General features: G+C 41.6%; 4 protein-coding genes across 4 annotated transcripts; 2 read left to right on the forward strand and 2 right to left on the reverse strand.

Annotated features, from left to right (window-relative positions):
• Positions 1 to 4,712: 4,712 nt before the first annotated feature.
• Positions 4,713 to 9,675, reverse strand: LOC141912287 (uncharacterized). The gene is made up of 3 exons (XM_074803528.1): positions 9,519 to 9,675; positions 6,271 to 6,479; positions 4,713 to 5,023 (listed from the first exon to the last, which is right to left on the reverse strand). The coding sequence occupies exons 1-3, from the start codon at positions 9,583 to 9,585 to the stop codon at positions 4,811 to 4,813; spliced, it is 489 nt and encodes a 162-aa protein (XP_074659629.1). The 5' UTR covers positions 9,586 to 9,675; the 3' UTR covers positions 4,713 to 4,810.
• Positions 9,676 to 10,606: 931 nt separating this feature from the next.
• LOC141911648 (uncharacterized) lies at positions 10,607 to 13,459 on the reverse strand. The gene is made up of 4 exons (XM_074802638.1): positions 13,448 to 13,459; positions 13,126 to 13,373; positions 11,532 to 11,652; positions 10,607 to 11,265 (listed from the first exon to the last, which is right to left on the reverse strand). The coding sequence occupies exons 1-4, from the start codon at positions 13,457 to 13,459 to the stop codon at positions 11,179 to 11,181; spliced, it is 468 nt and encodes a 155-aa protein (XP_074658739.1). The 3' UTR covers positions 10,607 to 11,178.
• On the forward strand, positions 13,335 to 26,338 carry LOC141912184 (uncharacterized). The gene is made up of 4 exons (XM_074803396.1): positions 13,335 to 13,406; positions 25,410 to 25,680; positions 25,970 to 26,046; positions 26,238 to 26,338. The coding sequence occupies exons 2-4, from the start codon at positions 25,410 to 25,412 to the stop codon at positions 26,253 to 26,255; spliced, it is 366 nt and encodes a 121-aa protein (XP_074659497.1). The 5' UTR covers positions 13,335 to 13,406; the 3' UTR covers positions 26,256 to 26,338.
• Positions 13,896 to 17,775, forward strand: LOC141912226 (apelin receptor-like). Its single transcript, XM_074803445.1, has 3 exons — positions 13,896 to 14,007; positions 14,295 to 14,375; positions 14,796 to 17,775. Exon 3 carries the CDS (start codon positions 14,805 to 14,807, stop codon positions 15,936 to 15,938), a length of 1,134 nt encoding a protein of 377 aa, XP_074659546.1. The 5' UTR covers positions 13,896 to 14,007; positions 14,295 to 14,375; positions 14,796 to 14,804; the 3' UTR covers positions 15,939 to 17,775.
• Positions 26,339 to 27,128: the final 790 nt, after the last annotated feature.

A 27,128-nucleotide genomic window follows, 5' to 3' on the forward strand; every position in this document is an offset into this window, starting at 1 on the left:
CTTAAATTTCGTAATTCGGTCGCGGTTCGCATTTCGATTGTCTTTAAAGGGTCACGGTATCGAGGCAGACGTGATGCGGGCGACACTTAAACGATCCGTAACGACGTTCGCGCCGTCTTCAGCGTTCAGCAAACCGAGTTCTTGACTCTTTTAAATTGAAATTTAAAGGTGAGCGCTACGGAACGTTACACGCGTCGACACGCGCTCTACCGGCGCTGTAGTATGTTTGTACTAGCGACGGAGTAAACACTCCAAAAACGATCGTATATACATATATGTACATTCAAAGCGAGCTTCTAGTCTCTATTTTCCCTATTGTCGACTGCCTACGATTTTTCATATATATGAAATGTTTTAAACGCGTGTAAAGAAAAGGAACTGTGATTTTCCTGTCGTGGGAGAATTCAACCGTCGGTTTCGATGTAACGGCGTCTCGATCCTCTCGAGTTCAAAATGACGACGAGTTTGCATTGTTACGCGCAGTGACGTATGAACCGTCGAACGTTAGAAGTGAAATAAGTATAAGTATATTATTTAGATATTACTCTGTTCTCACGCTCAACCCGTCGCGCAAACATTACTAGAAATGATCAAATTCCCGACTTGAAACAGAGGTTTTTTTGTGTATTTTCTCGTTGGAGTAATTTTTCAAGTACTTTTCATCGAGTTCATTCAACAACAACAACGGTTTAAATTCAATCGTTTTTCTTTGTTTTTCGCGTTCGTTAAAACGTATAAGCACGTTACATACGTACATGCCTCCTAAACGGGTCGAGGTCGTGACACTGTGATCTTGAAAAGAGGATTTCTAACAAAAGGCCGAGATGCATTTTTGCATTTATTTAAGTGTGGTTCCACCGGAGCCTACAGACGAGAAGGGGAGATGAGGACTGAGACTCTTTTCGATTTTATTTCCACGACGCGCGGAATATTCTTCTGATTTCAAGATTAACGATTTCACAGATACAGAAGAATTGGAAACTTCTAAACGCGTCATTCGGAAGAAAAAATTAATAGAAAATAGTATGGCAAAGAAAGCAAGAACGTAGGCAATCCGGTAAATCAAAAAGTCTACGACTAATTGAATCCATAATTGAAACCCCCAACACCGCCTCGCGACCTCACTTGGTGACAGGCCGCCTCGCGACCTCACTTGGTGACAGGCCGCCTCGCGACCTCACTTGGTGACAGGCCGCCTCGCGACCTCACTTGGTGATAGGCCGCCTCGCGACCTCACTTGGTGACAGGTCGCCTCGCGACCTCGCTTGGTGACAGGCCGCCTCGCGACCTCATTTGGTGACAGGCCGCCTCGCGACCTCGCTTGGTGACAGGCCGCCTCGCGACCTCACTTGGTGACAGGTCGCCTCACGACCTCACTTGGTGACAGGCCGCCTCACGACCTCACTTGTTGACAGGCCGCCTCGCGACCTCACTTGGTGACAGGTCGCCTCACGACCTCACTTGGTGACAGGCCGCCTCACGACCTCACTTGTTGACAGGCCGCCTCGCGACCTCATTTGGTGACAGGCCGCCTCGCGACCTCGCTTGGTGACGGACCGCCTCGCGACCTCGCTTGGTGACGGACCGCCTCGCGACCTCGCTTGGTGACAGGCCGCCTCGCGACCTCACTTGGTGACAGGCCGCCTCGCGACCTCACTTGGTGACAGGCCGCCTCGCGACCTCACTTGGTGACAGGCCGCCTCGCGACCTCACTTGGTGATAGGCCGCCTCGCGACCTCACTTGGTGACAGGTCGCCTCGCGACCTCGCTTGGTGACAGGCCGCCTCGCGACCTCATTTGGTGACAGGCCGCCTCGCGACCTCGCTTGGTGACAGGCCGCCTCGCGACCTCACTTGGTGACAGGTCGCCTCACGACCTCACTTGGTGACAGGCCGCCTCACGACCTCACTTGTTGACAGGCCGCCTCGCGACCTCACTTGGTGACAGGCCGCCTCGCGACCTCGCTTGGTGACGGACCGCCTCGCGACCTCGCTTGGTGACAGGCCGCCTCGCGACCTCACTTGGTGACAGGTCGCCTCACGACCTCACTTGGTGACAGGCCGCCTCACGACCTCACTTGTTGACAGGCCGCCTCGCGACCTCATTTGGTGACAGGCCGCCTCGCGACCTCGCTTGGTGACGGACCGCCTCGCGACCTCGCTTGGTGACGGACCGCCTCGCGACCTCGCTTGGTGACAGGCCGCCTCGCGACCTCACTTGGTGACAGGCCGCCTCACGACCTCACTTGTTGACAGGCCGCCTCGCGACCTCATTTGGTGACAGGCCGCCTCGCGACCTCGCTTGGTGACGGACCGCCTCGCGACCTCGCTTGGTGACAGGCCGCCTCGCGACCTCACTTGGTGACAGGCCGCCTCGCGACCTCACTTGGTGACAGACCGCCTCGCGACCTCACTTGTTGACAGGCCGCCTCGCGACCTCACATGATGACAGGTTTAACTCATGTTAGATTTGAATACTGCTATAGCACGAGATGCTTTTTAAAACCAAGACGCAAAGAACCGTCCGTCTAAATATATCTGACACGTTCGAAAACATGACCGCGGACAGATTGTTTTCTTACTATTGAGATTATCGAATTACTCGGAATCTGATCCGATCAGCGGTTTTTATAGGAAAATATCGAACGTCTGCCAGTGGAGAAAACGATACACAAAACGCCACGTGTTGACGACAGTCGCGGCCACAATGACCACTAAACTAATCTATGTAATCACGATCATAACGCTGAACAAACACGGTTAGAGTTTCACCCCGTGCGCGATAGCGTCCCGAACTTCAAGGGCGTCGCGCACTCGAAACGGTCGGTCAATTTACGCAACGTGACGACGACTTTGTGACGCCACTTCCGGTTGTTTGGCGAACGTGACAATGGCCGGACGAGGAATTACGTGAACACGTGTTTGTGTACTCGATCGCGCTGCCCGAAACCGAACGGTGTAACTATTGAAATTTATTTTACCCCCCTCCCCCTAACACATAACAGTAAATCATCTAATAGATTTCGAAGTTTTACAGCTGAGAGCAGCAGCTACCACTACGGGTCATTATGATATTGCACAGAACTCGTCGAGTCTAGATGCAAGATGAATCTAACTCTAGGCCAGATCTCAATGAACTTTGTTGAACTTACGGGCTTAGATTTGTGGCTTAGATTCGGTATCGGGCCATAGTTAGACCAGACATTTAGTTCTTAAGCCAATGTAACATAGCTAGAACCTTTCTAAGCTATGACAGCGCAAACGGGCCCCTACATTGTTTCACAAACCCATTCTGTGTGAAGAAACTTAGCGACTAAAGAATATTTTTACACTTGAACCACAAAAATGTAGCCTCGACGTAACGTGGCATCTTCTTGAAAATACATTTCTATATCCAACTGATTCGGGCGTTATATCAAAGCCTCATTCAAAGTTGTTGGTGCCCTTGGGTTCAGCTGAACAGCCCAAAGTAATATTTAGACAGGCCTTCAGTTGCTATAGAATGTGTGTGTCTGGACCCTTCAACTGGGCCACGTGCACCTAGCCTTGAAACTATGAATAGTCTCAAGTATCGACTTCGATGATTAAAATAGAAAATACACATTTATTTCATTTCGATAATAGTTAATGATGCAGGAAGCGTTTACTCGGCCGAGCTTCGAGAGCAGTCGTTCTCGACTCCTACGCCTACCTCAGCTCAGGCCATCGGCTAAACACTTCCCAATTAAACCACTGTTTAATTAACGAAATTCTGCTCAAAAAACGTTTCGAAATCTATTTCGAGCACCGGGTTACCGCGTGTGTGACGCCGCGTACGCGCTTAGTGTCCCGCGTGTCGGGAAATCTTAAAAGCGTAAAAATCGGGGTTCGAACACCTACGCAACAGCGGCGGTGCCGCCGCGTGGTTTGAGTCGAATCACGATTTCTAGATAGTTTATTAACGACGACTCGAGGCTTTTCATTGTAAAGCGTGCGTCTCGAACAACTTGAAACAGTTCTCTTCGTAATAACGAGTCTTTGTGTACGTATATACATCGCCTAATTGCCTACTTATAGAACGGAGGCAAAATACGAATATATCAATTAGAATTTGTAATCACCAACTAAAATGTCGTTACGCGCGTCGAGAATATACATTGTTCAACTCCGATCTCAGCCGAACTGTTTTCCAGGTCTTACTGATATCGAACCAACTTTGTTTTTGTGGGTTGCTGATAAAATCATTGTTTATAACGTGAATGCGATTGTTAATGCAATAATGAATTTTGTTTTTATTCTATCCTCAATTTTGTGAGTTACTTACCTTACACTCAACAGAACCATGCACACGTGGACACAGTGATCGCAATCATATTTGTAAGTAGCGATTTTAGGCTGGTACTGTGTTCCTCATTTTATATCGAATTCCTTTGTAAATCAATAATGCAAATAATAATTTTGTCAAATTGCGAAATGCTTCGGTCTCAAAATTTCCCCAATCGTAAACGTGGGTTGGATCAAAGGAAATGTATTAAGGTTGCATTTCTCGAATCGACCCGGCAATCACCCAGACCAGGAAAATCCTTTAGTCAATTTGTAACTTAGATTAACTGAACCGTAGACTGGTGTGTGCAACCCACCAGGTGGGACGACCTACGCTTCAAGACTGCGGAATTGACTGTTTTTTTTTCAGTAAAAATGGAAGAAAATTGGAATTCATTAACAAACGTGCATTCCATAATTATCCGTACATGCATTACATACAAAATGATGATAAGAAATTCAAATTCTGCGTCGATCGTCAATTTGATACGCGACAGTAGCGACATCTATTATAAAAACGGAAGTAGCAGGAAAGTCGTCAGCAGTGGTGGATACGCGAGTAACGGTGTCGCCATCTCGAGGCCATTTGCGCCATTACAATTCTGATCTTTACAACAGTAAACATCGGTCAGTGGTGAATTCTTATCGGGTCCTTCTTCGCAGTGCAGTCCGCAAAACCTCCTGATCAACCAGTTGTTCTTGTCCTGATAAGTGACCACTTTCTGTAAAAACGATAAAGATTTTCCACTTTAAAATCACTAATTTGATCATCTATTAACGTACAGTTATTTTGATGTCTTATTTTGCGTGTTGTTGTTGTATCTGAGGTTTAGGCAATAAATAAGTATAATATGTATCATATATCATATATTATCACTTATCATGGGTCCCTAATTGGAGTATGAGTATGTCTGAAGCTTTAAACCACGACCCTTTCAGCCTTTCAAAATTTGTGACTCTGCTAAAAATAATCGTTTTTGAAAGCGCGCTGATCAAAGCATCTAATATCCGGTGTTTGTAGTTCATTTGTTAGTTATATTTCGATTTTAAACATCAGGTGAAGTTTTTGAAATTTTGGCGAACAGTTTTTTGAAATAGTGCGGATAAAGTATTCATTTAGCATTGGATATATCTCGGTTGAAGTCACGTGAAGCGCGGACGATCTTTTGAAAGAGTGCTCTGAATTGTGAGTCCATATATCGCTATATTATAACAATTTTTGACTCCTCGAAAAAAAATTGCGTGATAAAATGTGTCAAGAACAGAGTTTACCTCATTAATCTGAACAGAATATATTACCGTGAGCCTAATAACAGGTACTCGTAATTAACGTTAATCATCTAGAGTAATTAACAATATACAATTAATAGATGTTGTTACTTGATATTCACCCAGATAAACCTTGTATATATATATCTCATATCATACCTCATTGAACTGTTCATTTCCGTGGCTACATGTATAAATATGTATCTATGTACGTAGAGCTGGAATTATCTAACATATCTGTTCCAAACGTTCTGGAGTTTCAATTTATTTACTCCTAAACATATTCACCGTGTAGACTAATGTAGTCTGGTAAATATATAACCTTCTGAACGTGTACTGATAAAATACATAATGTCTGGTGTTTGTTACGGAAGAGCTTAGCGACCAGATGATTTTTTCCACTTTTTGAAAATATTATATGTTGATAGAATGTCTAATGTCTAATGTCTGGGGTTTGTAGTTCATTTTCGATTGAAAGTCTCAATTTTCATCGTAAACGGTGAAGTGCTGAAGAGTGGAAGATCAGTTCAAGAAAGTGCGCCGCTCAAATGTCTAATGCCTCATGTTTGTAGTTAATTTTCAATTGAAAATATCTCAGGTGAAGTTCTAAACTTGGAGATTTGAATAAGAATCTGTGTTATGGAGGGCTGTTTCATATATAAGTTCCCCAAGTTCTTATCTGTATTTTTCGAGTACGTACGACGCAATAAGGACTCATCTGACAGTCTCGTGTAAGACCTGTCGTATTGCTGGCTGACTGACAGTGTCGACTCGATTTGAGATTAGACTCGCCCGCTGATCTGATACCGTCCATGATGAACTCTTCAGCCGCTTGATTCGTTTGGTGATAATAACAGTTATAACAACTGGACACGACGTCTGTCGTTTCTATATCGGACGAGTGTACGACTGAAATAAAAGAAAAATGATATATAATTTGAATGTTTGAAAATTGTTATAACTAGAATGTCGCTGAATACGACTGATGCCCCACATCAGGTGAAACGTCTGAATGTAAAATACACCCCGCGCGTATGTCGACATATCTCATTTAACAACTTTAGATCAGTCTAAGCTGATTTTGTTTCTAAAGCCAATCCAACAAGCGAAGCTTGAGAGATTCTATAAAAAGAATGATCAACGCAATTTGAATAAATTTGAAACCTTCCCAAAAGTCGGCGTTACAAATCTCATTAGTTTTCCATATTATTTCTTCTCCGTACATAACGGTTCACATGCCATCAATTCTCATAACGTTGCAGAAATACGACTGTCTAAACTAACTGTGAGATGATAATATTTGTTATAATTACGGACGGTGAGAAAATCAGAGGGAATGAAAATATTTTCATCGAATGTGAAGATAATTTTTCTCGGGCAGAAAAAAACCATTAGATTGTACAAATATACTTACAACATATATACTACGGCTATATCAAGTAGTTCGAAATCTGGAATTTTTATTTTCAAAGTTTGATGGCCCACTGGCAAAGTCGTAACCAAAAGCCTGTATATGATCATCTCAAATCTTCTTTAAGCGAGGTCCGTTCAAATCATTAAGTTCGGTTTAAGAGCTATATCTGCATCAATGGCTAGTTTGGAAATATATGTGTCCCTCCAAATCCACCCCCCCCCCCCCAAAAAAATAGGAAATATCTGCTTCTGCTCCTGTGTAAGTGATAACCTTTTCAATTCTTATAATAATCTGAGTTCACCTCTGGGTGGAGGACGTCTATTCGGGCACACGCGATCCAAGTTTTCGGGATGGACCCACATGTTATCCATGGGGCATAGATGAAATAACATTTACACGTTAAGAGATGCAATAATAAATTCACGGGCAATTCACGGAGATTTCTCGGCAAAAATTCATCCAAGGTTTCCACGTTTATTTCGCTAGTTCATGTATACAGATATAAACCGTTGGTCTTTAGAAATCTTTCCTCTAAAACTCTGAATTACCACGCATATATATATATATATATATATATATATATATATGTATTTTCTATTTTTCCTGAGGGTTTTAGATAATGACAGTTTGAGAGTAGAGAACGAATAGATCATATATACGTCGCTTCGTTTCACGTGTTCCCTGTCATTATCAGCTAGTCAGGCGCCATGTCGTGGTGGGATTATTACTGGGGTAACGATAGCGCTGAAGCCCTTTACGAGAAAGATCCAAGTTCATACTATAGAATATCTTTCGAACTGTTCGCCGACTACGTGAGTGTCGGGAACCACTATGCGCTCTATCTACTGGTGTATCCGCTGGGAAGCGTAGTCAACTTTCTGACGATCATTCTGCTGATCAAGTGTCGCAGATATCAATCGGTTCGCTACACGTTCCCGTATCTGATCACACTGGCGACCTCGGATCAACTAGTCGTGTTGTTCGGGTTGGAGTATTTCAACAGTTGGTTTATACAGTTCGTCACCTACTACCTACAATTCTACCGAGACGAATGCCGATTCGAAACAGACGATACGTGTCCGTTCAAGGGATACTCCGAGTTTTTCGACAGGCTGACGATGGAGTGGATCCCGTTTTGTTTCATAAAGAATCTACTGTTCAACCAATCAATCGCTCTATCAAACTATATCGTAGTAGTAATATCAGTGGAGAGATTCCTGTCAATTCGATTCCCATTTTTTCACCGAACCCATTTCACTCTGACCAGGCGTAAATTCACCGTATTGTTTGTCGTTTTATGGGTTTGTCTGATAAATATCGACTCATCTATAGTCGACAATAAAGTTCGACGTGTCGCCCACGAGGTTTGGGTCGACATGCCGACGAACGACAGCGACGATCAGTTCGAGACGATGACCACGACCGGAGGGGTATCGTACGTGTTTTTCTGTTTTAATATTCTCGGTTCTACCGGTGATTACCTTTCCTATCAGAACGTTTACCAGCACGCGATCATAATCATCAAAGAAATTCTTCAAAACTTTCTACCCACACTGGTCATCGTGATAACATCGGTACTAACCGCCAGGGCGCGCAGCGGTCGGGCCTCGCTTGCCAATGCTGGTGCGAGTGGTCACCAGCATGTATCGGCCAGTAAGACACTTATAGCTGTTGTTATGGTCTACATAGTGCTGGTGGTGCCCTACTCCGTAACCACAATCATGGCCAGTGTACCTTTGTTTTTGGCGAAATATTTCGACATCAACTTCGTCACAGGTGGCGAGACGATCGGAGACTTTTACGTATCCACCCTTTGGGCGAAGCTCCAACTTTTGCTGATTATCCCTCGTGAGCTTTTGTTCTGCGTGAATTTTTTCATATACGTCGGAACTTTGCGAGTTTTCAGACGACAGTTCGTTCGGGTATTCACCTGTCGGAGAATTCGACGTCACGCCCGAGCCGGGATACCGAAAATCTAATCATCCCAGACCAGTAGCGACTTTCTAGAGATTTGATGGACGCCAAATGTCGTCTTAGTTCATATCATCAGTGCCCACTGCTGCATAACTAATCGCACGTGATGTCAGGACCTCCTCACTGCCAGTCACCCACATTCTATAAAACCTATGTATCACTAATAAAGTTTCTGTTAACTCGGTTTCGAATCAGTAAAATGTAAGGACAGATAGTAGCCTGCTTTTGACCTTTCCGTATCGTGTTGGCAAAAAAAACAGACAAAAAATGTCCGAAATAAAAATACAGTTACATCGAAATCAATTCGTGTTTGGCTCCTTAAACTGTACAGTGCTTATCCCACATAGATCCTACACTATTTGTATATCTGATGAAGCTTCTATATGCATTAGTTATAGTTAACATATATAACTGTGTTTGTAATTCTGTTACCCAAATCTCGGCAAGTTACATAGATACCTTACGAAAACATTCAGATTAACATCAAGCAAGAAAACCTAGAGAGAAACTGTGCGTGGGTAAAAATACATCGCAACTATAAAACATACTTTGAAACATACCTTCACTGAAAGAAAATACTGCAAGCATGGTGACCAGAAATGAAATAATCCGTTGAGCCGGTGCCATATTGTACCTACTTTACAGGCAGATAACAGGGAACTAACTAATAACGATAGCAGACGAACTAACGTTTATTAGTATACAGTATATACCATCACTTCACAGCGGTGGTTTTTGAAACTCTACTCCGCCTGGTGTCTATATCTATCGACTAATTACTTCCTTCTCTCTCCTTTCTCTCTCTCTCTCTCCCTCATCCGATGAATACCGATATCGTTAATTGCCAACATTCTCCTCTCGCATTCTATCAGACGTTTTGACAAAGTCGTTAAAAGAAGCGTTTTCGGAATAGTCCATTTCGTGGTTTAGTATCTACTGCCGCTAATCAGACTTTTACGTAGTACTGCTTCGTGTGCGGTTAACGCACGGCCCTGTCCGAGACAGGTTACAATTTAGAACTACGGACTAGGTTTTATTAAGCAGTCGCAAGATAGATTTTAGGAGTGAATTAAAATCAATTAAAATCACGTTTGACTAGAATGTAGGTGTTATTCATTGTCTGTCGCGCACAAAATCTGAAATAACAAAAAAACTAACTAACGTAATGTTTATTGACCCCTTGAAAAAGATAAGGCGCATGAGAATAACGGACGTGGCGTCTGTGATATCGTCTAGGTCTATATATAGTCGAAGTTACATCAATCCTAGTCGGTCGAAGGCTTTCCGTTGATTTGGACCTGATGTAGTTCCACGGTTTGGCGTTAGATTTGAAATCATAGTTGTTGAACTCCACACATCCTAAACTACAGGGGGTCCTGGTATAGACACCAGGAAACGGCTGTGTGACAAATCCTCAGATAAAACCCGTTGTTTAACAAGAATCGTTTAATGACTGCATTAAATCATAGATAGTTTTATTCTGTAACGACACATACCATTAGAGCAACATTCAAAATTTCAGGTGATCGAAAACAATAAACAAAAAATTCTAATTTCAAAATATATATAAATCAGTGCTTGTATGAAGTAAAGATAATAATAACAATATGGAATATTTTGACAACATCAGATTGATAAAAGAGTGGACTGTTGCGGCGGAGAGTGGATAAATAGAAATAAATCATCCATTAAAAAATGAGACCGCTGTAAGCTTATCATCTCTTGGTTATGAGATGATATTTATCGGCGACGATATACAATTTTCCTTTCTTCAGGGTGACCACGATTCATCCACTTCTAAATTCCCTGTTTCCGCGGTAAGAGCAGAATGTTCCCCGTGTTCTAGTGAACAGCCACAAGTAAGACCAGAAAGTAGCCATATTCACAGACCCAAGTAATAAGCTAGCCCAGTAAAATTTCCTACTTTCAGTGAATGTTTATTCATAGGAATTTCAAATTTACCAAATGAAACGACGATTGTTAAGTTGTGGTGAAGTTATGATGATAGAAATGGAGGTCACGAAACACAATTCGAAACAGATCAAAATAAACACAATTTTCCTGTTTCCCAGAGGTTTGAGAAATTCAATGTGTTTTCCCTGAGACGAATTAATTTAATTCCCTGCGTTTTTTTTTTAATGAATTAATTCAATTCCCTGTGTGTCTTTTTGCCCCGCTTTCGAAATTATGGTCACCCTGTTCTGTATGATGGTGCGATTTTCACATTTTCAGCATGTGAACTATTTCGTCGGCGGAAGGTCTCTTCATCGGGTCGGCGTTCGTACATTTGCGTACTATTTCCCTGAGCTGTAAATATAAACACGAACCGGTTCACTTCCGGTATACCTAGCAATGTTTTACAATGTTTTAAACAATATATAAGACGATTCATGAGTCTAGCGTGGTTTTGGAAAAAACTTGTCTCCACCTGGGACCAGTTTTGCAAAAAAAGGTAGAACTTCTTATTGATCCATAAGGTGTCGCTAGTGTACTGTAGGTCATCAGCTACCGTGGTATTGGAGGTTTCCACTTGTGGCAAATGATAAGACAGAGTAGTTTGATTATCAACGTACCACACTTAATATCTTGTCGTCATTTGCCGAAGATTCGACGATAGAAATTGGCTGTTCGCCGTTAACGGTGTCGTCTGCGGCGACGTCCGATTTTTCTCGAGAAAATGCGGGATTCTTCATTCTGGAAAAAGCGGAAACCGCGTGAACAAGATGTTTTGAATACAACGAACTTGACCATCATTTCTTTGTCGTTCGATTTCACCTTGCAGATTCGAAAGATATAACCAACGAGAAATCCCAACCTCTTATGACGTCGTTTTGGGAAAGTCGTTATCTATATTTTTCGAATTTAAAAGTAAGGTCGAAATACCAAAAAAAACGAAATACATTCGATTTTTTTGACGGAATTATTAACACGACTCAGCGTAATTTCGACGCTATATTCGCGTGTAGTACGACGAGTAATTTTATGCATATTTTATCGCTTCGATCCCCGGTGACATAAAGCAATTATTGTAAACCATTAACTTCTCGCTATATACCGAACCACACCCGTATAATCATTTCAAACGTTCATCCATATATTTTGTTTTTCGTTTAGAAAACTAATCTCGGCGCGTTCTCTAAAGTAATCAACTGAATGAAGCAGATTTAATTGGTATTCCGATACTGCGTTTGATGCCAGAAGAAATTAACGTATTTCTATCCATAAACTATGTTTGCAATAATTGCTTTTTCATATTCATATCTTATGTACCTCCACCCACATTATTATATCATATCACATCATAAACGGTATTGTGTGTTAGTGGTAAACGGGCCGTTTTTTCGTTCTGTACAGTTAGATTTGTAACAGACACGTCATCGTGCATCATTCACGCTGTTTTAAGCTTGATACTCAAACGTGGAACTGACAGTGAATATTTGTGGTTTCTGAGGGTCTAGGGCCCCTTAATGCCCCAACCGAAAAAGCAAGAATGCACTTTTCTTTGTTGGCCCACCAAGGGCTACAATTATTCACCCTCAAACCTTTTATACTCAAGCAGAATTGAATCATAGCGGGTCTCTCTGACTATTTAAGATGGTTTAATGTAATTTGACAGTGAAAATGAATAATCGAATCCAACTAGAACGGTGTCAGGTTATTCAGGTCGGCGTCGAGCCATAATAAAGGTATCGGTGAAATCCCACTTAATCCACCGAAAGATTACCAAGTTTGATTCTATCGTTAGTTCAGCTCCCTCTGTGCGGAATAATTTGTAGAATTAGAGAGATTTGAAAAAAAAATATCCTAGGATCTTCTATTCGATAGCCGCCCACAGATAATACGCCCATGACATCTTCAAAGTACCTGGTGAAGAATTATTGATAGACCAGAAAAATATGGCTACGTATTCTCCAAATGAATTAGGATTTTATAAACATGTGTTTTGTATTTATTATTCAAGATGAAAACGGAAACAGAACATGATTATAGTGAGTGCAATAAAACTAAAAAACATACGAAAAAAGTACCGAGAAGTTTAAATATTTTTAAAGGGCCTCTATTTCATCTTATCTGAAAATGTATTATTAATTGTACAAATCAAACTTTGATGAAAAGATGATTGTGTAGATAAAAGTTGCAAATATTCTCTAGTTATCAATCACATACCCGGTTTTCCGGCGTATCTTATCCGAATCGGTCATCAATTTAGAATCGTCACCGTCGTTCACTGCTGCGGCAGGTATCGGCTGATTCTCTTCGCTATCGTCTGCTATATCGATACCGATATCTTTAAGATCGGCTGGCGCTTCCGGTGAAGTCGCGTCGTCTGTCGCGACCGTCTGCTCGTTACAGCGCGCGCCCTCTAGCGGCGTAGATGACGGCTCGATATTTAATGATGAGGTCTCTGTATTCTCCTGCAAAAAAGTCGAGTGGGCGATGAGTGAGAAGTATGAATGAAAAAAGCAGATGCATTTCGAAATAGAGTTACCACTGAAAGCATAGGGCCGTGCGTAATTTGAGTTTTGGGGGATAGGAGGGGCAGAGAAACACCCTGCCCCACTACGCTATATACGGCCCTGGAAAGAGACCTCCGTGAACTTTTAACATAACAGGGTCCTTGTATATTTATAGCACTATCTATCCTATATCCGAGGCTTTTTTTAGTAGGTTTGTATTTCAGAAATTAAGTTCCACTTGTCTATTTCATTAGACCTTGGTCTTGGAGTAATCATTTGGCAAATGATTACTCCAAGATTAGACGTAAATGCTTTTCTGGATACTGTCTGTATTGCTTTTACAAAGTGCCTGGATGCTAGGCCGGTTTTTCAATATAAAGTTCATGGTGTTGATTTATAGTCTACATATGTCACATGAGCCAACTGGGGACAATTAGACCAATTTTTAGCTAAACTTTGATATCTGGTGCTCACTGTAAATCCTGATATAGACTGATATAGACATCTATATATGTCGATAATACATATCTGCTGTAATTTTCGCCTTGATAACCAAACAGCTTTTTACATTCTGGTATGTACGGACCTAATGGTAAGTAAAGCGTGAAGTCGTCTTAGCTCTTAAAATAAACAACCAAATGAAATGAAGGTCGAAAATACATGGCTATTGTGGACCTTAAATTCTTGACTCCAAAAAACTGGGCCTTTTAACAAAAGATTTATTTTGCAAGGCGTGCACTAACGTTAGCGATTTATTCGTGCATGTTTATATATATTTGTGGATATAGGTCTTTGTGTATTAGCTTACGCTATACTCAGGTCTTCGGGCATAATACTTGCTGCGCATTGTGAATACACGGTGGTAATATTTTTTTTTAGGAAGACTGTATTTAACTGCAGTTGATAGAAGATAAAGCGGATTGGTCCATTCGTTATTGCTTGGAATTCGTGATCAGTGAGGTAGGATATTTTGAACTATTTACTAAGGTCTCGCATGAATTATATAGATTTCATCGATGATTTTCGAAAGTGATGTTTGGTAATACAACTTTTGTCATAGATCATCCATGCAAACCTTGGGAATCAGTAGGAACTGAATCAGCCTGATGGGTAAACAATAGTATACTATTTAGCCTATTACTTAATTTGCTTATCATGGTTAACCATTCGGTACATTGGGTTCCTAGTTTTGACTGGTCTGATGCATTTGAAAATTTGTGTTATCATCAAGTCCAAAAGCACTCAGGCTAGCCTTGAACCGAGATAAGAACACCGACTTAACAACGCTGGCCTTGTCTTATGATAAGGCTTACGCTTGGATAAGGTTCCGAGCAAACAAAAATGTTTGTCGAAATATTTAATTCGTTTGATATATTTCAGTTAAACAGCATGGATGTAACCGGTCAAACAGGCGGTGGTGGTGGTTTCGTTAATACGGTAACCCCGACCATCGCAGCCGACAACCAAACCGCCGACGCCCTGTACGACTTCTACGAGATTTGCGTCGCCTACGTTGCGCCGATATTCTATATCCAAGGAATCGTCGGTAACGTTTTCGCGCTGGTCATCTTCTTCAAAAGTAAAACCGTCCGGCGCCGAGAGATCGTCGATTTCCTAATACCGCTAGCATTGGCCGATTTGACTTTCTTGATTTTCGGCGCTTTGATCAACTGGTTACAACGCGACATGCCTCACGCCGTCGGTGGAATCGAAGGCATCAAAACGAACATACTAGCGACACCTGGCGCCTGCAAGGTGCTCTCCTATATCGGCTGGGTCGGCATCGCTGCTGGTAATTGGATCGTCGTTTTGTTGACATGGGAACGCGCGGTCGTCATGAGCGCTAAACACGCGTTGCTATGGTTATCGCGGGCCAAACGGCTCGTAGCCCTAGCCGCTGCTGTAATACTCAGCGCTCTGTTGCTCATCCCGGTCCTGGTCAAGTACGATATAGACGACGACGGGATCTTCATCGAATGCGACTACATGGTATACGGTAAACTTACCGACAACTTACTCACCTACCTAGGTCCGACTTTGATCAACGTGTTCGTGTTCATGGTGCCCCTAGCGGCCGTCTGGATTGCCAATACGATATTGGTCGTTCATTTATGCAAGAAACGACGGCTAGAGGGCGCTGAAGAGGACGATATAGCCGAATTGACGCGACGAGACGAAGAGAGAAAACTGGTCATTCAACTGATCGCGATTCCGACGATGTTTCTAATTTTCACCACTCCCCCGACGATATTCGGAATCTGGTTCGATTGGCTCCAGTACGAAATCGATGTAAACAACAGATCCGACCTTGCCGCACTGGATACCCTCCATATCGAAGGTCTCAACGATTTCTTTTCGCGACTGGTCTACATAAATAACTGTCTGAATTGGATCGTCTATATCGCCTCGTTGAAATGGTTCCGCGAAGAGGCGAGGAACATCTGTTGCCCGGCTAAACGGTCGCGCAACGACAGCGAACTAGCCGCGCCTCTTGTCAGAGACGACGCAGAAATAACAAGCTGAAATATCGAATTTCCTTCCACTCGAAATATCGAATTTTACTTGAGAAACCGTATGTTATAATCTTTGAAATATCCATTCGCAATGCCGTATTTTCACTTGAAATATCGAATTTTCTGATTCGCAGTCGCTGTATGATTCAATTTATGTATATATAAACCACAAATAATTAATCATAATAATACCCAATTGGTGCTATATCTGATTATAATAAGTACAATGTATCCATATAACCATATCCTCCGCGCAAGGGATTTGAGCCTGATGACATCATGAGACTCGGTCACAGTACAAACCCCTGTCCTAGAGGTAGTCTAAACACGATGTCATCAGGATGTTGGCGACTTACCTCGAACGCTGGCTGATCCGGTTGATGTAAGGTGCTTAGATTATCCAAGGGAATTTCTTTATTGATTTCCATTTCAGAGATATATGCCTTCAAATAAATCAAGACAAAGTTTAAAAGATGTATTTATATCGTCACAATTTCCAATCTATTGACGAATAGATTCTCCTTATATTCATCTATATGAATATCAACAAATTTGTAAGATTTGAAAGATTTCTAATAACAATATGAACAGAAGGAGGAATAATTTTTGAAAAATGTATCATTTATAATTCATTTGCCTCTACTTGAAAAAAGAAAAACAAATATGTTCCTGTGTTATCTCCGGGGCTCTTATTCCGAAGACTGGTATCAACCGTGGGCTAACTCAATGGAAATTGATTTGATTTAAACCCTATGTTTAAGTAAATACCAGGTCTATCAAAATCTGGATTAATTTTATCTATCTTTTAAGCAAAATAGGCAAATTACAGATGATAATCTGGTTACCTCTTTTTGCGTTGTTGTTGTCCTGGCTTCGATGCTAAACGCGCTTCCCGAGCGAGTACTAACCGTTCACGACAAATGTATTCCGTACATGCTCCCTCCCATCCGGCAGCGGTGTGGAAGCTGCGTAGCCTAGTAACGAAAATCTGTCGGGTGCGAAGCTTCAACAGCGCGGAGTGAATTTTACCGGTCACTTTCGTTGACGGCAGTGTTAATCGCCTGGTGTAGTTTTATTACTGCCGATATGTCATTAAAAGCATTTCACGTAATTAACTAAAACGTATAAAAAAGGCGTCGTCGCTCCGCTTATTTATTAGCTCTCGGTACCATGGAGATTAGTTCGCGTTCTCGCACTCTTTTTGCGTTTCATTGCTGGGATATAAATGTCGCCGCTGACCTTGGAGCGTCGCTGACCTTGGACCGCGAGGTTTACAGTTAAAATTCATTTCAATTTTATGTATTTTCACTGGGACGGCCTTGACCCGAGTATCGAAGTTAGTTAATCCCCGCGGGATAAAAATCCTTCGAATCTATAGACGCATAAACAGAAGGCGTAATTGGATTGCTTCTCGCTTATAGCATAGACTTAGAAATTTGTATTTTGCAACTTCTACAAACGGAAAAAAAGGTTTAAAGAATTATCAATTACCGGTAGTCAAAAAGATCATGATTATCATAGTTGACACAAAGCCAAACGGGCCTAGCATGTAATCGCCTGCACTTGGTATAATCCAAAGTTTACAATCAATCTTCGACTAACAGGTAATTATATCTAGTTTGATAGTTAAGGGTAGGAAGAAATCTCATGATTAGATAGTTGCAAGTACTGTATATCTAGCTGCACGAGATGAGGATCAATCTATGGATTTGTGGTAATAGTAAATCTGCTCACAACCGAGAATCTGAACAATTGTCTCACGTCTGTTGTTGAAGCTGATTGGGTAAACTGACTGGAGAACGCATCAGAAACGTCTGGCACAACTAGTTTTTTCAGCGGGTGCTGATTCATTCTGAAAATTTTTCAAATCATCCTTCTTCCATGGCTCGAATCAGCCGCCTATGGCCGTGGAGATGGTAGCGACACATGGCGGATCCTCTTTCGGAATCCAGCGAGTTCTTGCGTCGAACCAAAGGTTGTCACGTGATCCGGATGGAGCATCCAGGGCCAACTTCAGTTTTCGTAGCTAGTCGACTAGTGGTCGGAACTAATAACCGAACACACTATAGTTCGGTCGTAGCGTATTTCACAGTGTCGGCCATCTTGAACCTAGGTCCGAACTGTAGCGACCGTGCTCAATTGCGTGGTCGACCATTTCCGGACTATAGTCCCGACATTCGGTTTCGTTTAGTTCGACTATTGTCGACTATCTCCGATAACCGAAGGTGGCCCTCGGAAATCGGACAAAAATAGAGCCCTAAAAACACAACCGACAGACGAACAGTAACTCGACGAATCCTCACTTGCCACTAGTGGAATCCCCGACTGCCGCAGTAGCGTTATCCTTATCAATTGTAATTGGTTTGAAAATTGATATGAGTTAATTGTTTCATTGTGTGAATGCGAGTAAAGATTTATCAACTTTTCCAATTCACACGGTTTTTATTCAGACAATGAACATGCGTCGGGTCGATATGGCGGCGGTGACATCAGGCTGTTATACGTCAATTTTACAAAAAACCAACATTTTTACATCGATTTCATCCGCTAAGAGTAAAGCTCACACATCTGTCAGCAGCGCGTATAGATCGCTCGTCAAGGGAAAACAATTTTTCCACCTTTTCGAGCGCTGTAAATGTTAAACGCGTGACTAGTTAAAAAAGAGTTGTGCGCGATCGAAAAAATGTCGTTGTTGTATTATGAATCGTTAACGGTCGATAATCGAGCACTGAAGTATCGTTCAATTCATCTTTCGAATCGATCTTTCGATGCTGAACGTGTCGCGAAGCTCGTTATTCGGCGAATTAATGGTCAATTAAACCGTTAATTTGTCGTTTGAAACATGTTCAGGTACTTATACACGTGTAACGCCGTGTATTGAGCGCGCGCAGCAGCGTCCAACAGTTTTAACCCTTCCAATGAAAATACGAGAGAAATCCCGCAATCAATCAAGCCAAAGATGAAAAGTTTTATTTCCAGCAATTTTCCGACTAGTATATTAATTGAATACTATAGATCTTTAGCCGAATCCAGAGTTTAGTTCTTGAGTATATGCATCTTATACGCGGGGATATTGTGTATTTTCTCGACTTCTCAATGAAAACTGCGGATATGTGGCATATAGTCAAATTTATCATGGGTAGAGCCTACATACAATGCGGCGTGGAACTTGTTCCACTCAGAGTGGAATAAAATCTACTCAACTCTTCAAGTGGGTCCAAAATCATGATGAAAAACACTGCAGCTGCGAAAATGGATCCAGAGTAGAATCAAAACTACACAACTGTGGTGGAGCCACCCACACAACACTGTGTCGTAATATTGGGTACAGAGTCAAATTATACACAAAAACAACTGTTGAACTTGATCCTCAGTCAAATTAAACCCACACAACTGTGGAACTGCGTGCAGGGTCAAATTAAACCCACACAACTGTGGAACTGGGTCTACAGTTAAATTAAACCCACACACGTGGAACTGAATGAACCCACAAAAAATGTGGTCCCTTTACGAACACATATATCGACATTAATGAAGTAAAGTGCCATTCACTAATAAAACTTCTGTTTGTGACAGCAGAAACAATACATTTCAATCAAACATTATTGAGAAAAACTAAACCCAAGTGTCTTCGGGGGCTGTTTATAATGTCTTGAGTGGGCTGATATTGTTTGTAGATTACTCTCCACGCTTAACAATAAGACAGATATATAATAGACAGATGCTGAAGTGATTTTGTTTCTCGATATTAATGGCATCTGGCTGCACGCGTTTATTTATTTAATAAATCTTGAAGAAGACTCGTCGTCCATTTGTTGGTTTTTATCTAACTCAGTCGCTATTGTTTCTGTCTATTGTGTTCGGATTTTAGATAGAAATACAGAATGAAGGTAAGTAGTTCGTTCCACTTTATTCTGCGTCACGAACGACTCGAATCTGATCTCATACCAATCATAGGCTCTCGTAATAAGAACTCGAGTAACCTTAGTACTGTACTGTGTGATATTCAAATATAGACCACTGCACTCTGTGGAAGTGGGTTCAGGGTCAAATTAAACCCGCTAAACTGGGTGCAAAATCATATTAAACCCAATCAACCTTTTTTACCAACTCGCCCCTATACAAATTAGTACAGGGTACAAACACTGATTGACAGCACTGCCAATTGTACAGTGTATCGATAGTTCAATAATCAATCTTCTATAACAACACCGAAAACCTTGGACCACAGGTTGGGTAAACTAGCATCGTTATAGATCAACCACACCCATCAGCCCTTCTACACTATGTGCTTCTTCGTAATAAAAAACTGATCAATTTTTACAGTTTTTTGCCGTGTTATGTCAGTTTTTGCTGTTTGTATTCGTCGCTGTTCGGTTTACGGTGGCTGTTATGAACTACACGGATATCGGAGATAGTTTAGCGATTTGCCAGGAGCAATGCGCTGTGTTCGACTTGAAGTATCCGAACAACCCGGAATTTCTGAGAAACCGCGACTGTAGGATGGTATGTTCACGACAGATCGAGGTGTCCCAGTGGGGCTACAAACCGACCAATGAAACATGTAGACGAAATATTAGAAGATGCGTTAAATCAATAGGTAGGCCTCGTATATTGAGGAACCCTCCTTTTTTAATAGTGGCGCCTTACTGTGATGCAAAGTTAAATCATGGACTCTAAAACGAATCGTTTTAGAGTCCATGGTTTAATGATGCTTCCCATTCGCATTATTGCCCCTATAACTCTAACCAGGGAAACCCCTATAACTCTAACCAGGGAAACCCCTGTAACTCTTACCAGGGAAACCCCTATAACTCTAACCAGGGAAACCCCTATAACTCTAACCAGGGAAACCCCTATAACTCTAACCAGGGAAACCCCTGTAACTCTTACCAGGGAAACCCCTATAACTCTAACCAGGGAAACCCCTGTAACTCTAACCAGGGAAGTGTCTAACCATGTATCACTCATCTCTCCCTGGGGAGAGTAAAACCCGATTAGCTGCTAGGCGCTCAGGATCCATATATCAGACCAGGTACCCGCATTTACTCCAGGACGCTACGGTAATGTATACGTGGGTTCGGACCCACGACCTGGCTTCCCGCGAGTTGAACCCTCTATAACCACACAGCCCAGGGCTGAGCCACACCGCTGCACAAATTAAAACAAAACATATTTGGCTCCATCATCATTCTACGATATAACAATCTCGTGGTCATCCATTTACTAACATCAAATTTCCTAAAATCATCGTTTTTCGTCAGTGCTCTTTAATTGTTTTAAATGCAGCGATTTGCGAAGATCCAAGCATCAACATCGATTGTGCTGTTTCAAGTTGTTACATGAAAAACTCAACGACAAACGAAACAGGATGCACCGGTAAGCCTCGTCCCCGTGACGTCATAGTTTGTTCACAATCTACCCGCGCACTCGTTCAAACTGTGGCAGGGATTTTACATTGAATTTCTATTAGATAGAAAAATTATGTTTGCTAATCTTTTTGTAATTTTCAGAACCAATCATTTCGAAACAGCTCCAATGATCAGAGTGACGGATAGGCATTCGCCCTACCAGAAAATGGCTGCCCGCGTAGATACCCCCCAAATCTTTACTTCATTACTTATATTTACCATAACTTAGTCACAAAACGATATTCAACGCTGTCATTGAAACAAAAGCTAATTGGAAATCGGTTTATCGTCGCTGTAATTCCATCGGTGACGTCATAGGTGGATTCAAGGAAGATAGCATCATCAATTTGGAAAATACGATGAGTCTTAAACATGAAAACTTAAAAAGAAAACATTTCATGAAATCTTTCGTTAGTAAGCGGTATAGTATCAAAAAGGAAAATTAAGAACGAAAAACTTTGATTCCATTTTCTATTTTTGATTCCAGTGATGACGTGTTTTAAGGAGGCGGTGATGACGTGTTTTAAGGAGGCGGCGATGACGTGTTTTAAGGAGGCGGCGATGACGTGTTTTAAGGAGGCGGCGATGACGTGTTTTAAGGAGGCGGCGATGACGTGTTTTAAGGAGGCGGCGATGACGTGTTTTAAGGAGGCGGCGATGACGTGTTTTAAGGAGGCGGCGATGACGTGTTTTAAGGAGGCGGCGATGACGTGTTTTAAGGAGGCGGCGATGACGTGTTTTAAGGAGGCGGCGATGACGTGTTTTAAGGAGGCGGCGATGACGTGTTTTAAGGAGGCGGCGATGACGTGTTTTAAGGAGGCGGCGATGACGTGTTTTAAGGAGGCGGCGATGACGTGTTTTAAGGAGGCGGCGATGACGTGTTTTAAGGAGGCGGCGATGACGTGTTTTAAGGAGGCGGCGATGACGTGTTTTAAGGAGGCGGCGATGACGTGTTTTAAGGAGGCGGCGATGACGTGTTTTAAGGAGGCGGCGATGACGTGTTTTAAGGAGGCGGCGATGACGTGTTTTAAGGAGGCGGCGATGACGTGTTTTAAGGAGGCGGCGATGACGTGTTTTAAGGAGGCGGTGATGACGTGTTTTAAGGAGGCGGTGATGACGTGTTTTAAGGAGGCGGCGATGACGTGTTTTAAGGAGGCGGCGATGACGTGTTTTAAGGAGGCGGCGATGACGTGTTTTAAGGAGGCGGCGATGACGTGTTTTAAGGAGGCGGCGATGACGTGTTTTAAGGAGGCGGCGATGACGTGTTTTAAGGAGGCGGTGATGACGTGTTTTAAGGAGGCGGTGATGACGTGTTTTAAGGAGGCGGTGATGACGTGTTTTAAGGAGGCGGTGATGACGTGTTTTAAGGAGGCGGTGATGACGTGTTTTAAGGAGGCGGTGATGACGTGTTTTAAGGAGGCGGTGATGACGTGTTTTAAGGAGGCGGTGATGCTAGTGCTGAATCATACACAGCTTCTGTGCTGAGGTGTGGTGCCGTCGTTCCCTTGCCAAAAACGGGGATCTGGACAATGATGACCAACTATACTGAGTGTTATCGCTCAATGTCAGTAACAGCGACGGTCTGACAATAAAATCTCTTGTCGCGTTGACGCAATCCTGCGGAAATAATAAGATTTTCATGCCACCCGATCACACTCTCTTTTACAAATCAGTCCTTCATCCTCTATTTTTAATGTATAAGCTGTTTTTTCATTAATTCTGTAGAGATTTCATATCAAAGCATATATCATATATCATATATCATATATCATATATCGATGATAATTTATTCATTCGTTTGTCGAAGATAAAAATTTCTTAGCGAGAAATAATATACGCATGAAATTCAAATAATGTGATCGCTTCGTCTCCAAAGAGTCTCCTTAATCCCACTTCAAAAAGCCCTCCAAATCGATTCGCGAGATAATCAATTCGTAAAAGCGAGTCGAGTGTGGGCCAATTTGAAACTTATTTTTTTCTATAGAAACAAATTGATATAATTATGTCTACGCGCGAGTGTGCAATAAAGGATATATCCGAATATTCTGTCGATTGCGACCATCTGGCGTTCAGCTAATTGAAAGTATATTTATACAAACCACGCGTCGCGTCGCCGTCACAATTATTCAAAAACTATACTCGAAAAGTTACTCGCCGAGACTAATATATCTATAATACACAAACAGCGCGGTAAAAAAAACCTTGGACCCAGATGAAGGTAAGCCATTTACTTGGATATTATAAACACAGAGGTAATGGATGGTGATGATATCATTTATTTTCATAAGGTAGAACTACAAAAATAATCGCCGCGATTTAAATCACTTGAGAAAATAAAATTCATGTTTTTTTTCTAAACGAACCACAAAAATTCAGTAGACCTAACCCGCGTCGGACCCGATCAACTCTGATAACGGGTCAACTCAGATGTTCGCTCAAATAATTTTACGACACTATTTATGAAATACATAAAATCCAACTGTGATATCACTCATCAAGTTGGACACATTTTTACGCATAAAAAAGATCCGACTTCACCGCGGAGTCCACTGTGATTGAATTAAGCCAATTCTATGAATACAATTTTAAGTTCGGATTTAAAACAACGTCACTTAATGAACGAGGAATGGAATTCAATCGACCAGGTGCATGAAATATAAAAGTCTCCAGCCACAAACGAGTTTAGGAGTCTGATGTAATCTTGAAGCGCTAATCGAAGAGATCCTGTATAAATGGGTGCGTCTATATAGTTTTTACCGATCTTCAACTCATGTAAACTTTGAATAATAATAATTTCAACTTTCAACAAGGCGAGAGCGTTTTCTGTTCAATCGAATTCGATAGACATTTTTTTTAGAAAGATGGTTGTTTTCAAATTTTAAAATAAGGAATTTTCACTCTTAGCTTTTAGGTTTTAATTTGATTTCACTCGGTCCATTGACCCACCACCAACAGGTAACGAAACAGAGGATTGAGTTTTGAAATCGAAGTTACATGATTTGTATTAGATAATAACATAAAGCACATGATTGGAATTTACGACGGTTTCTGGATTAGCCACATGGAACTGCGACCCTTATTATGAAAATATTACTCTCACCATGGTTTTCAGGTAACTCTATATGAAAATCTGACCACGTATGGCGCACCCTATACATCCCAAGACTTACCAACGAAAAATGTTCATGGGGTCAGATTCTAAGTCTTCTGCTGTGTATTATGTCGATAAGTCTAATCATAATACCATCGGAACCATCTGTCAATAAATGTTAAATGTAAATATCGCATATTTGCGAAGGAATCAACTGGATAATATGGCACTGCTTGGATTATAAAAAAAACGCACATATAGGTGTGCCTACCACCATAGAGCGAGTAAATGCGGGCTAATGATTATCAGTGTCCGCTCAAAATTAACCATCTAATTCCTCTAGAACGGTTTTGAAAATAATTTCTGGGGCCGAAAGGGGACGATTAAGAGAAGTGACAGTGAAATTACGTCTCACCGGGGTCGAACCCGGGTATTGTACGTGGACAGCAAGAGTGCTAGCCAGTAGACCAATAGAACTCCACTTGGCCTGTGGTTGTCCTGTATGCGCAACACCATCTTGCTTCTTGTAAAGGCAAGTGATCAAAATTAGATTTCCTCTCGACGCACGAGCAAACAGCTGATCTACCGTTTATTTCGCATCGATTCGCTCAGAAACATGTTTGCACATTGTATCATATGATATCTACTAGTTTACTCAAACTATTTATCACATGCTCACAAAGTGTTTGAGCCGATCGCTGGAGACAATCTCACGCACAAGTTTTTGAAGAGATAAGTTGTGAAGTTTTCTCTACTTTTCAACCTTAAGTTTTTCTCAGTATATGCGTAATCATAACTGCAGCAGCATCGAAAGAGAAAACCGCGGTGTCGGATTGGACATGCGTCCGTCTGGTACCGTGATAACCTATCACGCGTTTTCCGTGAAATACATTTAAACTTAAACTTGAACCATTAACTTCAACCGCTGCGCGAACAGGACAAACACTGGACAGATAAAAAGATTTTATCTTGATTTCAGATGGCAGCCATGTCGTTAACGGTCGCGTTCCTAATGATGACCGTTCTGTACTCGTCCGCTCTCGATACGTATGAAGGCATCACTGAAGCCAACATGAATACATGCGGCAACACGTGCTCTGATTCGGATATTCAAACGGATTTGCACGAAAATTCACAAAAAAATCGCGACTGTCGTTCATTGTGTCACCAAATTTTACTATTTTCTGAAAACGAAATCGTCGTTAAGGCTGTTTGCAATTACAGCTTGAATAAATGTTCCGTTTCGCTTGGTAAGTAAAGAGAAAATCATTAAAGATGGATTCTAATGAAGCACAACAGTAGAATCAATGAACCCGGTGTCAAATAAACCCACACAACTTTAGAAAAACTAAACATCTAGCTTTAAATCAAATTCAAAAATGATTTTTAGAAAAGTGCTTATTTTTGTCCAGGTTTTGTTGCCTTTTGGTCATTTTCATTCCATTCATTAGAATTCAACTTCTAAACACAAACAAGCTTCGTGAATTCGTCAAACTAACATCGATTTTTTCACATTTTATGCATTTTCTAATTTTTCAGAACTATGTAATAATTGTCCTCGTGAGAACTGTAGAGTCACCGACTTCCGGAAAAACACTACGAATTGTAACGACGAGGTGAGTTCAAAAAGTTTCAATCACCAAACTGTGATTACTTGGAGAAGTCAAACATTTAACAGTAGTTCCCATATAATTCTCTATTCTATTCCTGAGTTCTGTAGCCGCGCCCTTGATATTCAATATCGAGACAGATAAAAATATACCAGAAATGAGACGAAAACAACGTTGGTTTTTTGTTCTCTATTTAGATGCACGATGACGCCTGAACAACGACTGATGAATTATTCAAACGATATAGAAGAAACGGACATCATCCTGAATCTCAAATTTACACGTGATAAAACTCAAAGACATTAAATTCATTCATTCACTGCATCTTTTTCATTCGCTTTGATTTTTCTGCCAGAAAAACTTTCTAGAATCGTTTTGTGAATCAAACAAAAAGAAGCAAATATTCAGTACAAGAGTTTGATAAATCTAGGCTCTGTCTCTTACTGCGGCAAAGTTAAGACTGGTAAAATTCTACCCCGAGTTAGTGTCAAATACTGAGTAAGAGTTTATGAAATACAGTAGACTCTGTCTCTTACTGCGGTAAAGTTGAAACTGGTAAAATTCTACCCCGAGTTGGGGTCAAATACTGAGTAAGAGTTTGTGAAATACAGTAGACTCTGTCTCTTACTGTGGCAAAGTTAAGACTGGTAAAATTCTACCCCGAGTTAGTGTCAAATACTGAGTAAGAGTTTATGAAATACAGTAGACTCTGTCTCTTACTGCGGTAAAGTTGAAACTGGTAAAATTCTACCCCGAGTTGGGGTCAAATACTGAGTAAGAGTTTGTGAAATACAGTAGACTCTGTCTCTTACTGTGGCAAAGTTAAGACTGGTAAAATTCTACCCCGAGTTAGTGTCAAATACTGAGTAAGAGTTTATGAAATACAGTAGACTCTGTCTCTTACTGCGGTAAAGTTGAAACTGGTAAAATTCTACCCCGAGTTGGGGTCAAATACTGAGTAAGAGTTTGTGAAATACAGTAGACTCTGTCTCTTACTGCGGTAAAGTTGAGACTGGTAAAATTCTACCCCGAGTTGGTGTCAAATACTGAGTAAGAGTTTGTGAAATACAGTAGACTCTGTCTCTTAC

Source organism: Tubulanus polymorphus, chromosome 10 (genome assembly GCF_964204645.1).
Source record: "Tubulanus polymorphus chromosome 10, tnTubPoly1.2, whole genome shotgun sequence".
NCBI lineage: Eukaryota > Metazoa > Nemertea > Palaeonemertea > Tubulaniformes > Tubulanidae > Tubulanus > Tubulanus polymorphus.

Coding starts and splice junctions, on each gene's coding strand:
- LOC141912287 (XM_074803528.1), bottom strand. CDS start 9,585: ATGGCACCGGCTCAACGGATTATTTCATTTCTGGTCACCATGCTTGCA. Junction 6,480..9,518: donor AGTATTTTCTTTCAGTGAAG/GTATGTTTCAAA, acceptor CTTTTATTTCAG/TCGTACACTCGTCCGATATA. Junction 5,024..6,270: donor AGATGAGTCCTTATTGCGTC/GTACGTACTCGA, acceptor TCGTTTTTACAG/AAAGTGGTCACTTATCAGGA.
- LOC141912184 (XM_074803396.1), top strand. CDS start 25,410: ATGGCAGCCATGTCGTTAACGGTCGCGTTCCTAATGATGACCGTTCTG. Junction 25,681..25,969: donor TAAATGTTCCGTTTCGCTTG/GTAAGTAAAGAG, acceptor CTAATTTTTCAG/AACTATGTAATAATTGTCCT.
- LOC141912226 (XM_074803445.1), top strand. CDS start 14,805: ATGGATGTAACCGGTCAAACAGGCGGTGGTGGTGGTTTCGTTAATACG.
- LOC141911648 (XM_074802638.1), bottom strand. Junction 11,653..13,125: donor AAGATACGCCGGAAAACCGG/GTATGTGATTGA, acceptor CGCTTTTTCCAG/AATGAAGAATCCCGCATTTT. Junction 11,266..11,531: donor ACGACAAGATATTAAGTGTG/GTACGTTGATAA, acceptor TTATATTTACAG/CTCAGGGAAATAGTACGCAA.